General features: G+C 36.7%; 1 protein-coding gene across 1 annotated transcript; it reads left to right on the top strand.

Annotated features, from left to right (window-relative positions):
* Positions 1-3,315: 3,315 nt before the first annotated feature.
* LOC115229551 (cation-dependent mannose-6-phosphate receptor-like) lies at positions 3,316-13,700 on the top strand. The gene is made up of 6 exons (XM_029799885.2): positions 3,316-3,324; positions 3,819-3,967; positions 6,952-7,036; positions 8,995-9,071; positions 11,853-11,979; positions 13,081-13,700. The coding sequence occupies exons 1-6, from the start codon at positions 3,316-3,318 to the stop codon at positions 13,138-13,140; spliced, it is 507 nt and encodes a 168-aa protein (XP_029655745.1). The 3' UTR covers positions 13,141-13,700.
* Positions 13,701-17,307: the final 3,607 nt, after the last annotated feature.

Genomic DNA, 17,307 nt, shown 5'->3' with positions numbered 1-17,307 from the left:
CGTGCATCTGTATATGTACGTGCATCTGTATATGTACGTGCATCTGTATATGTACGTGCATCTGTATATGTACGTGCATCTGTATATGTACGTGCATCGGTATATGTACGTGCATCGGTATATGTACGTGCATCGGTATATGTACGTGCATCGGTATATGTACGTGCATCGGTATATGTACGTGCATCGGTATATGTACGTATATCGATATATGTACGTATATCTATATATGTACGTATATCTATATATATATACATACATATATATACATATATATATATACATATATATATATATACATATATATATATATATATACATATATATATATACATATATATATATATCAGGGGTGGGCAAACTTTTTTGATCGTGGGCCGCACAGTGCGTCTTTGGAACCTTGGCGGGCCTCATTTATAAAAATCAAGTGAAAATATTGTGAATTACCGTACAGTTACAAAGTACCTGCATAGAAGTTGGGATTCATAAAAGCTCTCGGCGGGCCGCATGAAAACCTATGGCGGGCCGCATGCGGCCCGCGGGCCGTAGTCTGCCCACCCCTGATATATATACATATATATACATATATATATATATACATATATATACATACATATATATACATATATATATATATACATATATATACATACATATATATACATATATATACATACATATATATACATATATATATATATACATATATATATATACATATATATACATATATATACATACATATATATACATATATATGTACGTATATCTATATATGTACGTATATCTATATATGTACGTAGATCTATATATGTACGTATATCTATATAGGTACGTATATCTATATAGGTACATATATCTATATAGGTACATATATCTATATAGGTACATATATCTATATAGGTACATATATAAAACTGAGAATGTGTGTCTGTCTGTCTGTGTGTTTCCCTAAAACTTGAGAACTACACAACCAATTTCATTCAAATATTACACATGACTTACTTAGGGTCCAGGGAGTGTCATCGGCAAAAAAATTTTTACTTTTTACCTAGGGCAAGCCCACAGCAATATCATATCTTCTCCACTATGATTCCCTAAAACTTGAGAACTACACAACCAATTACATTCAAATTTTACACATGCCTTACTTAGGGTCCATGTAGTTTTATGGGCAAAAAAAAAAGTGTTCAACTTCTTGCCTAGAGCAAGCCCATAGCAATAACATATCTTCTCCACTATTTCAGTATTACGTGTTAAAAGTGAAACAAAAATATTTCTCTATTTTATGTCAGATGCTTTCACTTTAACAATAAAAATAATAACAATTGAATTATATGTAGTAAGTAATAAGTAAAATCAAACTAAAGTATAATATAATCGTAACATAACAAAAGTAAAAATAGCAATTGGTATAAAATTGCAACAATGACTTGAACTTGAATAAGTGGTGTCACATGAATGGGAATAAATTAAAAATAAAATTAGCGTGCAGAAATGGAATAGTCCAGATGGATAATAAAAAATTAAATTAAAGAAAAGACTATTGTCTATAAAGTATACAATGTAGAGAAAAAAGAAGAGCTAACAATTCCAGTCTGTTATATATTTTGAGTATTGTTATCACTAGCGATATCAAGATATAACTTTGTATTTTGCATTTTATGTGTAGATGTGTATATATAGATGTACATGTAGTATGTACACATATATACATGCACTAGCACTATGACCCGGCAACGACAGGTCTTTAATGCTAGTATATATATATATTTATATATACACATATATTTATACATACATATATATATATATACATACATATATATATATATATATACACCCACACACACACACACATATATATATATATATATATATATATATATATATATATATATATATATGTGTGTATGTCTTGTTTCAGTCATTTGACTGTGGCCTTGTCAGAGCATGGCCTTTGGCCAAAGAAATCGACCCCTGGACTTATCCTTTGAAAGCCTAATACTTATTCTATCAGTCTCTTAGGCTGAAGCGCTAAGTTACAGGGACGTAAGCACACCAACATTGGTTGTCAAGCAATGGAGTAGGGACAAACACAGACACATGCACAAATATATGCACATGTATGTATATATATATATATATATGACGGCCTTCTTCCAGTTTCCGTCTACCAAATCCACTCACAAGGCTATAGTAGAAGACACTTGCCCAAGGTGCCATGCAGTGGGGCTGAACCTGGAGCCATGTGGTTGAGAAACAGGCTTCTTACCACACAACCACTCCTAGAAAAAATATCAGGTGACCTAAACAAATAGGTACACTGAGTAAGTTCTATAATTGGTCATCCATTAGGTTCCAAGTTTACAACTGAGGCTGGAGCTGGGGATCAAAGTTCACAGTTCTAGCTAGGAAGCCTCTCTCTCTCTCCCTCTCTCTCTCTCTCTCTCTCTCTCTATATATATATATATATATATATATATATATATACATATATATATGTATGTATATATAAATGAGTAGCTGTGTGGTAAGTAGCTTGCTTGCCAACCACATGGTTCCGGGTTCAGTCCCACTGCGTGGCACCTTGGTAGAAACAGCAACCATACTATAGCCTTGGGCCGACCAAAGCTTTGTGAGTGGATTTGTTAGACAGAAACTGAAAGAAACCCATCGTGTGTGTATATATATATAATATATATATATATACATATATATATATATATATCTTGTTTCAGTCATTTGACTGCAGCCATGGTGGAGCACTGCCTTGAAGTGTTTCTCAGTCAAACAAAGCAACCCCAGGACATATTTTTTTAAAGCCTGGTACTTATTCTATTGGTCTCTTGCTGAACTTATAAGTTACAGGAACATAAAACACACCAACACATCAAGCGGTGGTGGGTGACACACACACACATGTGTATGTGTGATGGGCTTTTTTCAGTTTCCATCTACCATATCCACTCACATGGTTTTGGTCGGCACAAGATAATAGCAGAAGACACTTGCCCAAGGTGCTACACAGTGGGACTGAACCCAGTACTTTGTGGTTGGGAGCAAGTTTCTTCTCACACAGCCATGCCTGCACCCAACATATGTTTACATACACATATTTAACAAGCTTCCTCACAGTGTCCGTGTACCAGGGTGAAGGGATCACAGTGTTAGTTGCGAGGGGGCATGTTAGGGGTGAGGGGATCACAGTGTTAGTGGCGAAGGGGCATGTTAGAGGTGAGTGGGGTGTCACAGTGTTAGTTGCGAGGGGGTATGTTAGAGGTGAGGGGATCACAGTGTTAGTGGCGAAGGGGCATGTTACAGGTGAGTGGGTCACAGTGTTAGTTGCGAGGGGGCATGTTAGAGGTGAGGGGATCACAGTGTTAGTGGCGAAGGGGCATGTTAGAGGTGAGTGGGTCACAGTGTTAGTTGCGAGGGGGCATGTTAGAGGTGAGGGGATCACAGTGTTAGTGGCGAAGGGGCATGTTAGAGGTGAGTGGGTCACAGTGTTAGTTGCGAGGGGGCATGTTAGAGGTGAGGGGATCACAGTGTTAGTGGCGAAGGGGCATGTTAGAGGTGAGGGGGTGTCACAGTGTTAGCGGTGAGGGGGAATGTTAGAGATGAGAGGAGAAGTGTTAATGATGGTGGTTGTGATTGTTTGTCATGGACAAGGTTACTGTTAAACCCAGCTCATATCTATGATCAAGCAGACAGACCTATGTTCTAAGGCATTCCAGCGATGACTATCTCACCTTTTCTTTTCCTATTATTTGATTGAAAATTTCAAACTGCTTTGACTTTCTGCTTTCTTTTGTCAGCTTAGCCTGTCAACTGATGACTGCCAGATTCTAGGAGAGCAGACTACTGCAGCGTTTAAAGGGGATACAAATGATGAAGGCGGCATCTATATACACTACCACTACAGTAACATAACTAATGTCAATGGAACTATTAAAAACATAACTAGGTAAGTATTAAAGTATTGGCGGTGGTGGTGCTGCTGCTGCACAAATAAAATTATATATTGGTTTGTGTTGTTTTAGATAACTTGTTTAACCTGCCAAGTCATCTTTAATCAAACTTGCTTATGATCTAAGAAAATCTAGTCATGACCAATTCAGTCCATCTTTTTTTTTTTTGTCATAAATACATCTAGGATTATAACAATATTTAATTCTTTTTTCTTGTTTAGTTATGTGGTTTGAGAGATGTGTGGTTGCTGTTTCTACCAACTCATAAAGATTCTCTCTACAGGCCATAATTTTTGTTTAGTTTCATGAAAAAAAATATATTTTGTCTGACTAATGATAATTGATTAGATATATTATTCGCTCTCAGACTTATCTTTGAGTGTTTTTATTCTAAGTGGCCAGACAGAGCTTCTTTTGAACTTGTTACTCCCTAGAATGCATGTCACTCTTAGTGCTACTGGTAACATGCAACCCAGTATGGCCTGTGGTATGGTCAGGCCATTGGTGACTGAACTGGCAACCCTAGTAAGCATCCTTGGAAAGAAGGATGATTTTTGTTGAACAACCAACAGAATGGAAAACAAAACCCATCAAAGGATGGATGAACTCAGTAGAGTCGATGGCTGCCCAACAACTGGGAGTGAGAGTCTCTTAGTCTTTGTTTAGACTTCTTTCTGGGAGAAGGACATTCTGAAATAACACCTATCTCATTGCAAGTTGGAGGTTTTGCTCTTGCCTGTTTCTGGACTACTCAGTGTTGTATTATGTGGGGCACAAGTGTGACCTAATGATCAAGGAGTTTACAGTTTGCAATCTGAGATCTCTGAGTCAATCACATCATGCACCAGTTTCAGCAAATGTCATTTCCCTTTATCCATGGGCTCATATTAGGGAAAGGGGAAAATTCTGTAGGTTTCAGCCTAATAAACATGTCCTGTAAATGACTGGCTGTGGAGTACTCAGACACATGCGAGACTGGTCACACTTGCAGTTTGAAAAGCCAGCCAGTGACTTTGAACTAGAATTATGGTAAAGATTACAAATGTTTGTGGAATACTTGGCCTCTCAGACTTGTGTCTAACTTTACTCCCCACCTGGGCTCTTGAGCAAAAAGCAAAAAAATAGACAGTTGCATACACAACTCAAGAGTACTGACTGCAGGTAAACTAATGGATAGAATCACAAAAAAATTCAAGAGAATAACAATAATAGGCCTTTCTCTTAATTACCATATTTATTAGGCAAACAAAGTAACAGTTGCATAGACAACTCAGGAGTAACAATTGCAGGCAAACTAATGGATGGAATCACAAAAATATTCAGGAGAATAACAATAATCAGCTTATTTTTCAAATACCATATTCATGCAAGTCGCTTCTTTCCTCATCATTTTCACCATTTTGATTGTTTGAGTCATTCTCATTGCCAGCATAAATAAACTTTTTGTCCGAAGGATATCCTCAATAATTTCCTCAACTTCCAAAGAGTCTAGGTCTTGCTCATTTACAAGACAAAGTGCTGGGTTCATCACATGCTCTTTTCATTGCAAAATTGTTTTGTTTTGTTTTTTCAATTAAAGACAAAAGTAAGCAACAGCTATGGAAGGGCATGCACAAAGCTGCAATGTGATTGGTGGTTTAATTTTTAGTCTTTTATCTTTCTCTATGTTTGTTGTTCATTATCATTTTAGTGGGTATTTGGGAATACGACATGACAGGGTTAATATAAACTAGTAGGGCCTGTGAAAATCCCAGTGTAAATCAAGCATATTTGAATATCTACTTTCCCTTTTGTCAATGAATGTATCTGCCTACTCTCATAATACCAATAAGCATTTAAACCTAGTAGCAAAACACTAATAATAATAATAATGGTCACAAGGGCAACAGTTTGGTGGGGGAGGATGAGTCAATTACATTGACCCCATTATTCAACTGGTACTTACTTTATCAACCCCAAAAGGATGAAAGACAAAATCAATCTTGTCGGAATTTGAACTCAGAATGTAAAGATGGATGAAATACTAAGTACTTTGCTCAGCATGCTAATGATTCTGCCAGCTCACCAACTTAATAATAATAATAATGAGTGTCCCAGCATGGCCATAGCCTTTGCTCTGGAATACATAGCCGATAAAAGTGTAATATCCACACTTCTTTGCTAACTAAGGTTTGTGCCTTTGATTTGAACAGACTCTTTTACTTGTTTCAGTCATTTGACTGCGGCCATGCTGGAGCACCGCCTTTAGTTGAAGACATCGACCCCAGGACTTATTCTTTGTAAGCCTAGTACTTATTCTATCTGTCTCTTTTGCCGAATAGCTAAGTGATGGGGATGTAAACACACCATCATCGGTTGTCAAGCGATGTTGGGGGGACAGACACACATACATACATACATACATATATATCTATATATACGATGGGCTTCTTTCAGTTTGTCTACCAAATCCACTCACAACGCTTAGGTCGACCCGAAGCTATAGTAGAAGACACTTGCCCAAGGTGCCACGCAGTAGGACTGGACCTTGAACCATGTGTTTGGTAAGCAAGCTACTTACCACACAGCCACTCCTGCACTAATTCAGAATAATATAGACCTCCCTTTCTCTGTTTCTCCTGTGTTTTTTTTTTATCTCTCTCAAATCCACTATTTTCATTCTCTTCGTCTCCCCTTCTTTCTTTCTCTCTCTCTCTTAATATATATATATATATATATATATATATATATATATATATATAATTCTCTATTCAAATTATTACCTTCCTTGGTGTAACACACAAACAAAACAGCCAGGTCACAAGAAAAAGGAGAACAATCTTATAAGCAGTTCAATTTGTTTGAAGTAGCAAAATATTTTTTTATCAAAACTGACTTGCTCAAGGTTTGAACTTCTGATCAAGGAGTCATTGATCCAGTCCCTTAACATGACATTTTTTAGGATCCGTTCATTTATTTATTTATTTATATTTTTTTTCAGGATTTCTGACGTCCACATGCTCTGTCACAAAACGCAGACATTTTTTTTGAAAGAAATGGCTCGCAGCCTTGTTTCTGTTACTTATGTAAGTGATGGTACTTGGTTTATTTTTTCTTAATTTATTGAAATTTCTAGACGGTTGTTTGTCTGTCTGTCTATCACTTCTCTTTCTAAATATCTCTCACCCTTTTCTCCTTTTTCTTTTTCTCTTCTCTCCTCCTCCCCACCACCACTTGTTCAGTAACAAGTTTGTGAGATCTTTACCTTTTTGTTACCATATTTCTGCTGAAAAAAATGCATTAAGTTTGTTTTAATTAATTTTGAAAATAATTAAGAAATTAGCAAAATATCTAAGTTCTTATTAAGCTAATGTTTGTAACATTAATTAACATAAATTTTGATGGCAGTTTTAATTTAGATCATTAATTGATCTCAAAAGAGGGTTAAACAGTCACCAGAAACAGATTTAGACATGCGATGCAAATATATCTGTCCAAGTGCTAACGGTGGCAATGATTTCTACCAGCAACAGACATTCTCATCAGACAAGAATCTGTTTGGTGAGGGATCTTTCTTCGAATCCTTGTGGTCGTGGTTTCAATCCTACTCTATGGCACATTGGGCAAGCGTCTTCTGATAATAGCTTCAGACCAACCAAAGCCTTGAGAGTTGATCTTGTTGGCAGAAACTGAAATACATCCGTCATATCATCCTCCTCATTATCATTTAATGTCTGTTTTCCATGCTGGCATGGGTTGGACGGTTTGGCAGGATCCAGTAAGCTGCAGGGCTGTGCCAGCCTTCAGCATGAGTTTAGTATGGTTTCTATGGCTGGAAGCCCATTCTATATATACACACACATACACAATATAAACGATATTCTCCGTTTCCCCACAACTAATTTCCAAATTAGCTGAATCCGTTGCTCTACTCATAGCGATATATAGTTGGTTGTGCTTGAACATAGGAGAGAGCAGAGGTTACCAGAGCAAAAGACCTACATGTTGACTGTAGACATGCTCCTTCGCAAACAATCAGCTATTATTTTGTAAACAATGTTTCGAAAGGAGAGATATGACTCTCACATCTGTGTGGGAGAGATATGACTCTCACATCTCTGTGGTTTCTTTATTCCTGTTACATTTCCGGGTGCCAAATTTGCTTCAATTGATGGTATTACTCAGGTAGGAGGTGGTGGTGGTGGTGGTACAGTAGCAAGGGCAAAGGCATGCAAAAACATGTATGCAATAGGTGTATGTATGTATATGTTTGTGTGTGTGTGTGTTGCCCATATATATATATATATATATATATACTTAGTTGTGATCTGAACATAACCGCTTCTCACACAGAGGATCGGGGGCCCTTTTGGGCATTCTATTTTCCTTGCTGGAAGGGTTCTCAACCCATGGGCAAAGTGAAGTTACATGATGGGGGTGATGTTTTCAAAAGGGTTGGCATATGCAACCTGATCACCTCTGCCAATCAAACTCCCAACCCATGCGCTCCTGTCGCGACACTGATTTTGCAGAACTGGGTTGAGTATGAAAACCAGCTTTAAAGTATAAATATAGATGCTTTTGAATCAGCAATGTTCGGTTAAGTCCTATTTGGGGTGAAAAAAATCAATACCAATTTTGATGTATTTTGTTCAAACTTGATGCCAGCATTACTTAGGATTCATGGGATCTTTGAATGCTTTAAGTTCTCCAAAAACGAAAAAAAAAAAAATCAATCGATGAATGGAAAAAATCAATAAACGATTCCTTATGGGATTTCCCAATCAAATTGTCTGCAAAATTTCAGCCAAAAGTTTACCAATTTCAACGGATTTCACTCAAATTTGACATCGATGTTACTTAGTTTGCTTTGAAATAAAGAGCTTAATAATCCTAACTTAATACCGAGCAAAGTCGGGCTATACTGCTAGTGAATGAACATATTTCATTTTCTGTATTTCTCTTTTTTTTCCTTACAAACTACATTTTTTTTTTTTTTCATTTTTACTGATTTTTTTTCCTTTCTTTTCCTAAATCTTTCTAGAAATTTCATCTTCTCACCCCATATGCCTGTAAACCAGTCCACCACACCCTAAGTACAGGTTCAATACTCCTCATTCTGTAAGTGGAACCCACTTTTATAGTCTTTTTTTTTTTAATCAATTTATACTTTGTGTTTTATGTTGTGTGCAGACAATCCAACAATGGCTGGTAGGTTGAAACTTTGAAGTTACTGTCAACTTTCATCTTGTAAAAGTATAGCAAACATTTATTCTGCAAAAAAGCATTCAATAATTCTTCAATTTAATGTAAAATTGTTTTTGTTATAACTCAGCATAATATCAAAACAAGCATATATAAATATAACTGTGTAGTAAAAGCTTAGTTCCCAACCATATGGTTCTAGGTTCAGTCTTACTGTGTGACTCCTTGGGCAAGTATCAGCAGACCAATGAAAACCTTGTGAGTGGATTTGGTAGACAGAAACTGAAAGCCTGTTGTGTAATGTATATATATAACCCGATTGTGAAGGTGCATGGCTCAGTGGTTAGAGCATCGAGCTTATGATTGTGAAGTTGTGAGTTCGAATCCCGGACCGAGCTGCGTGTTGTGTTCTTGAGCAAGACACTTTGTTTCACGTTGCTCCAGTTCACTCAGCTGTAGAAATGAGTTGCGACGTCACAGGTGCCAAGCTGTATCTGCCTTTGCCTTTCCCTTGGATAACATCAGTGGTGTGGAGAGGGGAGGCTGGTATGCATGAGTGACTGCTGGTCTTCCATAAACAAACTTGCCCGGACTTGTGTCTGGGAGGTGACTTTCTAGGTGCAATCCCATGGTTAGTCATGACCGAAGTGGGCTCTCATAACCCAATTTCATATGGGTCTACTTGGGCTACATTTTAAAGATGAAGGATTTTGCCCTAGAGGCCATGCCTTTCAATTGAGAAAACTCCCCAGCACTTTTAACATAAGTGTGCAAATTTTCAGGTCAATCCAACCACATCTACTAATACTTTTGCCTACACAACTTCTTGTGAGACAATGTCTGCCCTTTTTGTGCGTGTGTGTGTGTATATATATATATATATATATATATATATATATATATATATATATATATATATGTGTGTGTATATATAGTGTATGCATCTTTGTATTTGTGTTTATGTTTTTTTAACGTAGCAATTCAGCAAATGATATTGGTAGAATAAGTACCAGGCTTTAAAAAATGAAGTCCTGGGCTTGATACATTCAACTAAAAAACAAAATTTCTTCAAGACAGTGCCCCCAGTTTGTCTGCAGTCTAAGAACTGAAACAAAAGATAAAAGACATATACATGTGTGTGTGTGTGTTGAAGGATAAGAAGCAGTAGCATGAGGCCTTTGCTGACTCTGCTCCCCATCTGACATTCAGTGACAGAACATCTCCATGCCAATGTCTTCAAGAAAAGCAGACTGGAGGACAAGAAGCCATATATATCTGGTTTTGAGTGTCTGCAACAAAGTAAACTCTGATAAAAGCACCCCTAAAGAGCAGTTGTTGCTGGTATTGTGGGAAGGGTTAGTGTAATGTTGAGTGGCCCGTTTTTACAGAAAAGAGCAGGGTTTAGCAAGTGGCTTGCAATTTCGTCTGAGGAAAACTTAGTTTTACTGTGGAACTGTCTAATAATGGACCCATGTACTAAACAAAACGTTCTACAAGACAAAGGTATGTATATTGTGTATACAATAATCCCTCAACTATCACAGGTTTTGCGCTCCAAAATCCCCCGCGGCAGGTGAAAATTTGCAAAGTAGAAACAGTACTGTACTGTATATTTTTTTTTTTATATATAATTTGTATATACCTTGCACTATGAGTTTAATTTGTTCCATGACCAAGTTCGTCTTATGATTTACTCATTCTGCAAATCAATTTTCCCCATTGAAATTAACTAAAATATAATTAATCCATTCCAGCCCCCCAAAACCTCTCAAAAATAATTTTTCATGGGTTTTAAAACAGAAAAGATGTAGTTACATGTAAAATGGCAATTATAAAAAAGAGAATGCAAAAGAAATATGCAGACTGGTTTTATTAACTGAATTGCCTTAAAGATAGAATGATTCGGCTACTCATATTGCAGATTTCTGCTCTTACTTTAAGACAAAAATTCACACAAGTCTCAGCTCATACAGCAAATTACTCGTACAATGGGGTACTCGTACAGCAAGGTTCTACTGTAATTATTTTATTATAAATGCAAAACAACACCACACACTCGCCTCCCAAGTTTAGTTTTCCCTTGAGTATATGTGATTCTTTGTTTACTCATCTACGGTACACTATATATTTTCTTTTAATATATTATAATTAATGTGTTATACATTCCAGTACTCTACTGTATTTTTATAATTTTTAGACATGAAAGTATTTATTTCACCACAGAAATAATTAGCAAATATAAATACCTATTGGCTGCAGAAACCATGATATACTGAGGAGTCAGTGATATAAATTTACATATAGGGTGACCCCCTTCAGTCAAGAATGACCATGGGATTGCACCTAGAAAGTTACCCTCCATGGCACAAGTCCGGGCAAGGTTGCTTATGGAAAACCTTTATTTTGAGATACTCTGTGTTTCTTTCAATTACTTTAAATATAACAAAGAAGTTAGTAAAATAAATTAGTTATCATGAAGCTAGTGTTAAGAACTTAAATTGTGACTAAGGTTTGGTGGAAGATTTTAATTTAGAACTTATGAAAGCAAGACATTTGTACTACAGAGCCAGAGCCAGTTTCAGCCAGGTTGGTAACGAAAGGGTTAAAATAGTTTTTCATAGATGCTGGGCTGGATTTGTATGAAAGCAACTGAAGTTAAGGTTTTTTTATTTTTGGTTTTTTTTTCTACTGTTTCAGTTTCCTTCTTGCCTTCATAATCTATCTGCTTGCTGGATTTGCATTCAAGCATTTTTATCTCGGGGCTCAAGGTGTCGAGATTATCCCTCACTACACATTTTGGAGTGATTTCCCACTTTTGGTTAAGGTAAGTAACAATATTCTTGTATTTTATCCCTTTTTAGCTTTGACTTGTTTTAATCATCAGACTGGCCTTGCTGGAGCACTGCTTTGACAGGTTTAGCTGAACGAATCAACTTCCAACATGTATTCTGTTTTTTTAAAGCCTTGTGAGACTGAAAGAAATGCATTGTATACATGTATATATTAATTTTACCGATATGGTCATTTTTTATATGCTAGCCACTGATATAATCATTTTAATGATTATATATATATATATATATAATCATAGAATAATAAAGAGAAAGCTCTTGGAATAGTATTATACATTTCAATGAATGAGTAGAGATGGGATAATTTTTATTTTAATCTTAGTAATAGTGTTAGATGAAAATAAAAATTATCCTCTCAAAAAAGCCATCTTCACTCATTCTTTCAAATATATATATTTATATAAATAATTTGTATATATCTATGTGTGTGCATGCATGTCTGTATTTGTCGCCTCATCATCACTTGACAACCAGTGTTGGTGTGTTTGCATCCCCATAAATTAGCAGTTTGGCAAGAGACTGATAGAATAAGTACTAGGCTTGGAAAAAAAAAAGATAAGTCCTGGGGTTGTTTTGTTCCACAAAACCACTTTAAGGCAGTGCTCCAGCATTGCCACAGTCTGAAATGAGTAAAAGAAAAAGAAAAGGATTAGTAAGTGTATATTAGTAAATGAAGTCACTTTTCCAAGTACTGTTTGACTTAAACCCTTCAAGGTCGTGCTCCAGCATGGCCGCAATCCAATGACTGAACCCGGTAAAACCATAGAAGAAAGCTTTACTGCCCCAAATTTAGTTGCGGAGCAAGGGTGGGGTTAACGAACACCACCCCTCTGTCCCACCCGTCTGCCTCTTTGTTTAACCCCCTCCCTTCCCCCCAACGCCATCTATTACTTCTGATTTGACTGTTTTTTTCTAATTTACTTCTCACGTAAGTTGTTGGGTGTCTGTCTGGATGTGTGTGTTCTCTCTCTTTCTCTCCCATTCTCATTTGTTCCCTTCTATTTTGTCTTTTTCTCTGTCTCTCTCTTTCTCTCTCAATACTCATCTCCTTCTCTGTATTTTCTTTATTCCAGGATGGCTGTTCCTACACTTTCCGATGTTGCCGAGGTCCGTCCGCCTATGAAAGGATTTAATGTCAGAGCCTTCCGCTTTGTCCGACTGTTCTTGTATGCCCTATCACCCCCCCCCCACTTTTTTTTTTTGGCCTTTTCTTAAATTTTCAAAACTCTGTGTCTGTCTTCAGTTCTTGCTGGAATCATCTCTACAACTATTTTCTTATTGTCTGCACTCCACCACCACCACCATCATCATCATCACAATCATCAATCTTAACGGTGCTCTTTCATATTGTGAACGTAGTAGTAGTAGGAGGAGGAAGAAGGAAAAGATGACCCATCATCTGACAATCACTTCTTTTTACTACTACTACTACTATATCTGCTCCTTTAGGGTAACCAACCTCTGTTTGGTTTAAAATAAGGAGTCGAGAAGAAAACAAAAATTACACTTTGCTCTGTCATTCAACACACACACACACATCATGCGTGCATACATACACACACACGCACTTGATCTCCATGTAGATCTCCAGCCCGACACTTCAAAACCCTAACATTTCAGGTCCCATCCCACCTACATTCCACCCTGATTCAAGGAGCCTTAGCCTGTAATAAAATATACAAACTCTACTATGGATATTGAGTACGATTTTCCTTCTTAACACATTCATTCATTCACACACACACACACACATATATATATATACACAAACACACACGAGTGAGTAGACAAATGAAAGAAGGTACTCAACACATTTGTTAGGAGTTACGTGTATAGATCAAAACAGTTTTATTCAAAATCCTTGGTATTCTGAGTTCCAAGCACATGGCTGTCATATGTGTGCATGTGTGTGTAATCAATGAACCAAAAAAATAATATGCGCTTGTGTATTTGTCAATAGAGTGGATATATTAATCAAACATGTACAATATTATATATCCATTACCACTAATCTTACCATGCTGTGTTAGATGAAAGACCAATTATGTAACCTAGTGCTCTTCTTATATACTTCCATAAATGCCCTCACTGAAGAGCGCATGGTTACATAAACAGGCTGTTATCTAACAACCCTTAGAGACCTTAGTACGAGACTGATTGGTAAGATCAACCACAATGAATATGTGATACTGTACACTTCAATTTTATGTGTGTGTGTATATTTATATTATATATATATATATATATATATATTATATATATATATATATATATATATATATATATATATATAACACACTCACACACACTTATATATATGCAAACACATACACACACATGTGTATACATAAATATGTACATGCACACTCAGACACAAATGTACACGTGCATATAGACACACATTTACTGGTTCCTTCTCTTTAAACTATTATTTAGCATGTGTTTCAGACGGATTGTACCAGTAATATATCAGGTCCAGCCTTGTCCATGCTAGTTCAGCCTGAGCTAACATCAAAAGTATGCGTCTCTGGAGTACTCAGCCACTTAGTTATTATCTTAACAAGTGAAGTTGTCCAGTTGATTAAAAACGACCAGCAACCCTATCAACACTACTACCACCACCACCACCATCATCATCATCATCATTTATGTATGCCTTAGATCAATCTATTGATCTATGTGGTGTGGAGGCCCAAATGCCTTGCTTGCAGTCACTCCATTACCAGCAAGAATTATATATTATTTATTGTTAGTTTTGTCTTCTTGCTGAAGACTAGGTCTTTGGTTTCATTTATTGCATGTTTATGTATGTGTATATATAATGTATGTATTTATATATGTATTTGTATATGTTTGTGTGTGTGCGTGTGTGTATGCGTGGCTTAGTGTTTAGGGTATTCGGCTCTCAATCATAAGGTTGTGAGTTCGATTCCCGGCAGCACATTGTGTCCTTGAGCAAGACACTTTATTTCCCATTGCACCACTCCACTCAGCTGACCGAAATAAGTAGTACCTATAATTCAAAGGGGCGGAGGGAGGCCTTGTCACATTCTATGTCTTACTGAATCTCCCTGTGAACTACATTAAGGGTACGTTTGTCTGTGGAGCGCTCAGCCACTTGCACATTAATCTCAAGAGCAGGCTGTTCTATTGGTTGGAACAACTGGAACCCTCATCGTTGCAACCAGTGGAATGCCATATATACACACAGAAGTATGTGTATACATTACATACTATACAGATACAGAAAAATATAGTATGCATGCATGTATGTATACAGCTAGGACTTGTAAAGAAGACAGAAGTTTGGTTTTGGAGATGGGGGTTTTTTTTCTCTCTCTCTCTCTCACTGCTAGAATCTGAAGCCATTGCAAGTGAGAGAGCACAACAACATTTGGAACCAAGGAAAAATAAGACTTGTAAGATTGATGATGCTAGTCATCAAAGTGGTGGAAAGCAGAACCAGTAGAGCAACAGACAATGAAAATTGTGGTATTTAGTTACTTTCCTATATTTTCTAAGTTGAAATCCAAGTTATTTATTTTATTTATTTTTTTTTTGTCGTAAATTCTTCCAAAAGGGCTAAATAATAATAATAATGATAATAATACTGATGTGGTACCAGGCAGTGGCTCTCATGGTTTCTGATCTTAACTGATTGGAAGTGTTATCATGTACATTGTTTTGTCTGGGTATAAAAGATGGGCTACAGCAAATATTCTGCTCACTACCACAGATTTGTTTGACCATAACCAGTTGAGCATGTCCCTTGGTGGCTGATGATATGTGCATCTCTCATCATGAGTGGAAACAGTGGTGGGACATCATAGCCATGTGTCGAGAGGAATTTTTGGGGGTTTGGATAATTCACCTCTGGAAATATGGGTGTTTTATTCAGCATCCTTAAACAACCCTTCTTCAGATTCCTTTTGAGTGGGATGGGCTACTTGACCTAAAGAAAATTCTAACTGGGCCCTCACCTGCAGAGTCAAGCGCTGTTTATCCTGATATGAGATCACCATGTTGCACTCATGTGGTTGTGATACAAGAGCATGGTGTACTCTTATCAGACGAGCAGTCACGATGAGTATATTGGACTTTGTATATTTGTACCCCAGTGTCACTTTGATGCACTGCTCTCTCACTCAATAATGATGATGATTGTGATAATAATAAACCATGTCAATCTATAGGTACAGACAGGTATTTATAAAATTTAAAAGGGAGTGACAGTGTCTTTGATGTTTAAGTTTGCTGACCTGTGAATCCAACAAGAGCTAGCAGACCAAAACTTCAGCCTCTCTTCTTATAAAACTAATTATATATATGTGGTCCATAAAATGTCCTGAGTAATTCTCCATTTTAATGTTAAGCTGTTTTATTACAACTCAACATAACGACATACATATTGCAGTGTGGTAAGAAGCTTGCTTCCCAACCACATGGCTCCAAGTTCAGTCCCACTATGAGGCATTCTGAGCAAGTGTCTTCTACTATAGCTTTATTCTGACCAAAGACTTGTGAGTGGATTTGGCAGATGGAAACGGAAAGAAGCCCATCACACACATGTGTGTGTGCCCCAGCCTGGCCACAGTCTAATGACGAAACACATTTTTTATATATATATATATATATATAAGAGAGAGAGGTGGGAGAGGACTTGCTAAGGGTGATAAATATTCTATTTTGTAGTTAATTACTTGAAGCAAATTGTATTTAAAAGGATTAATTGAACAAAATAGATGTTGATGTTGATAAAATACACAGACAGTTCTAATTGAAAGACCTCTCGGTATTTCCAAGTAGTACAGGGATAGCAAGGGTGCGGAAATAGATGGTAAATACCTTTTGATGTGTCGGAGAACAAACACACAGAAAGAGAATATAGTCAACCGATTAGTTACTGTTTTAGTCATTGGAATGTGACCATTATTTGGGGAGGGGGGCATGAACGCCACCACCAGTAATATACTGGGTTATGTTAATGCCCCACTCCCTTGCTACTTACTGCTGCCTTGGAAGAATGAACCAGGTAGGATTTCACCTTAAAACAAAGGATTGTAAACAAAATACCACATACCACTAGGTATGTTTGTTCAATGCTCTACATCCTCAGCCATCCATCTACCATATATACATACATGTATATATATGTATATATATATATATATGTGTGTGTGTGTGATTGTGTATATATATATACATACATACATATGTGTGTGGGCATGTATGTATCTATCTATATATATATCTGTAAATGTAATATGTGACAATTATTTGGTAGCCATGATAAAACTCCG

The sequence above is a fragment of the Octopus sinensis genome, unplaced genomic scaffold (assembly GCF_006345805.1).
Source record: "Octopus sinensis unplaced genomic scaffold, ASM634580v1 Contig13032, whole genome shotgun sequence".
NCBI classification, from domain to species: Eukaryota; Metazoa; Mollusca; class Cephalopoda; order Octopoda; family Octopodidae; genus Octopus; species Octopus sinensis.
Note: the sequence above shows the minus strand (reverse complement) of the source record. Positions and strands in the feature narration are given on the sequence as shown.

Excerpts from the sequence above, each read along its gene's own strand:
- LOC115229551 (XM_029799885.2), top strand. Across the intron at positions 9,072-11,852 it reads GGTTCAATACTCCTCATTCT|TTTCCTTCTTGCCTTCATAA; the intron begins GTAAGTGGAACC and ends CTACTGTTTCAG. Across the intron at positions 11,980-13,080 it reads ATTTCCCACTTTTGGTTAAG|GATGGCTGTTCCTACACTTT; the intron begins GTAAGTAACAAT and ends TCTTTATTCCAG.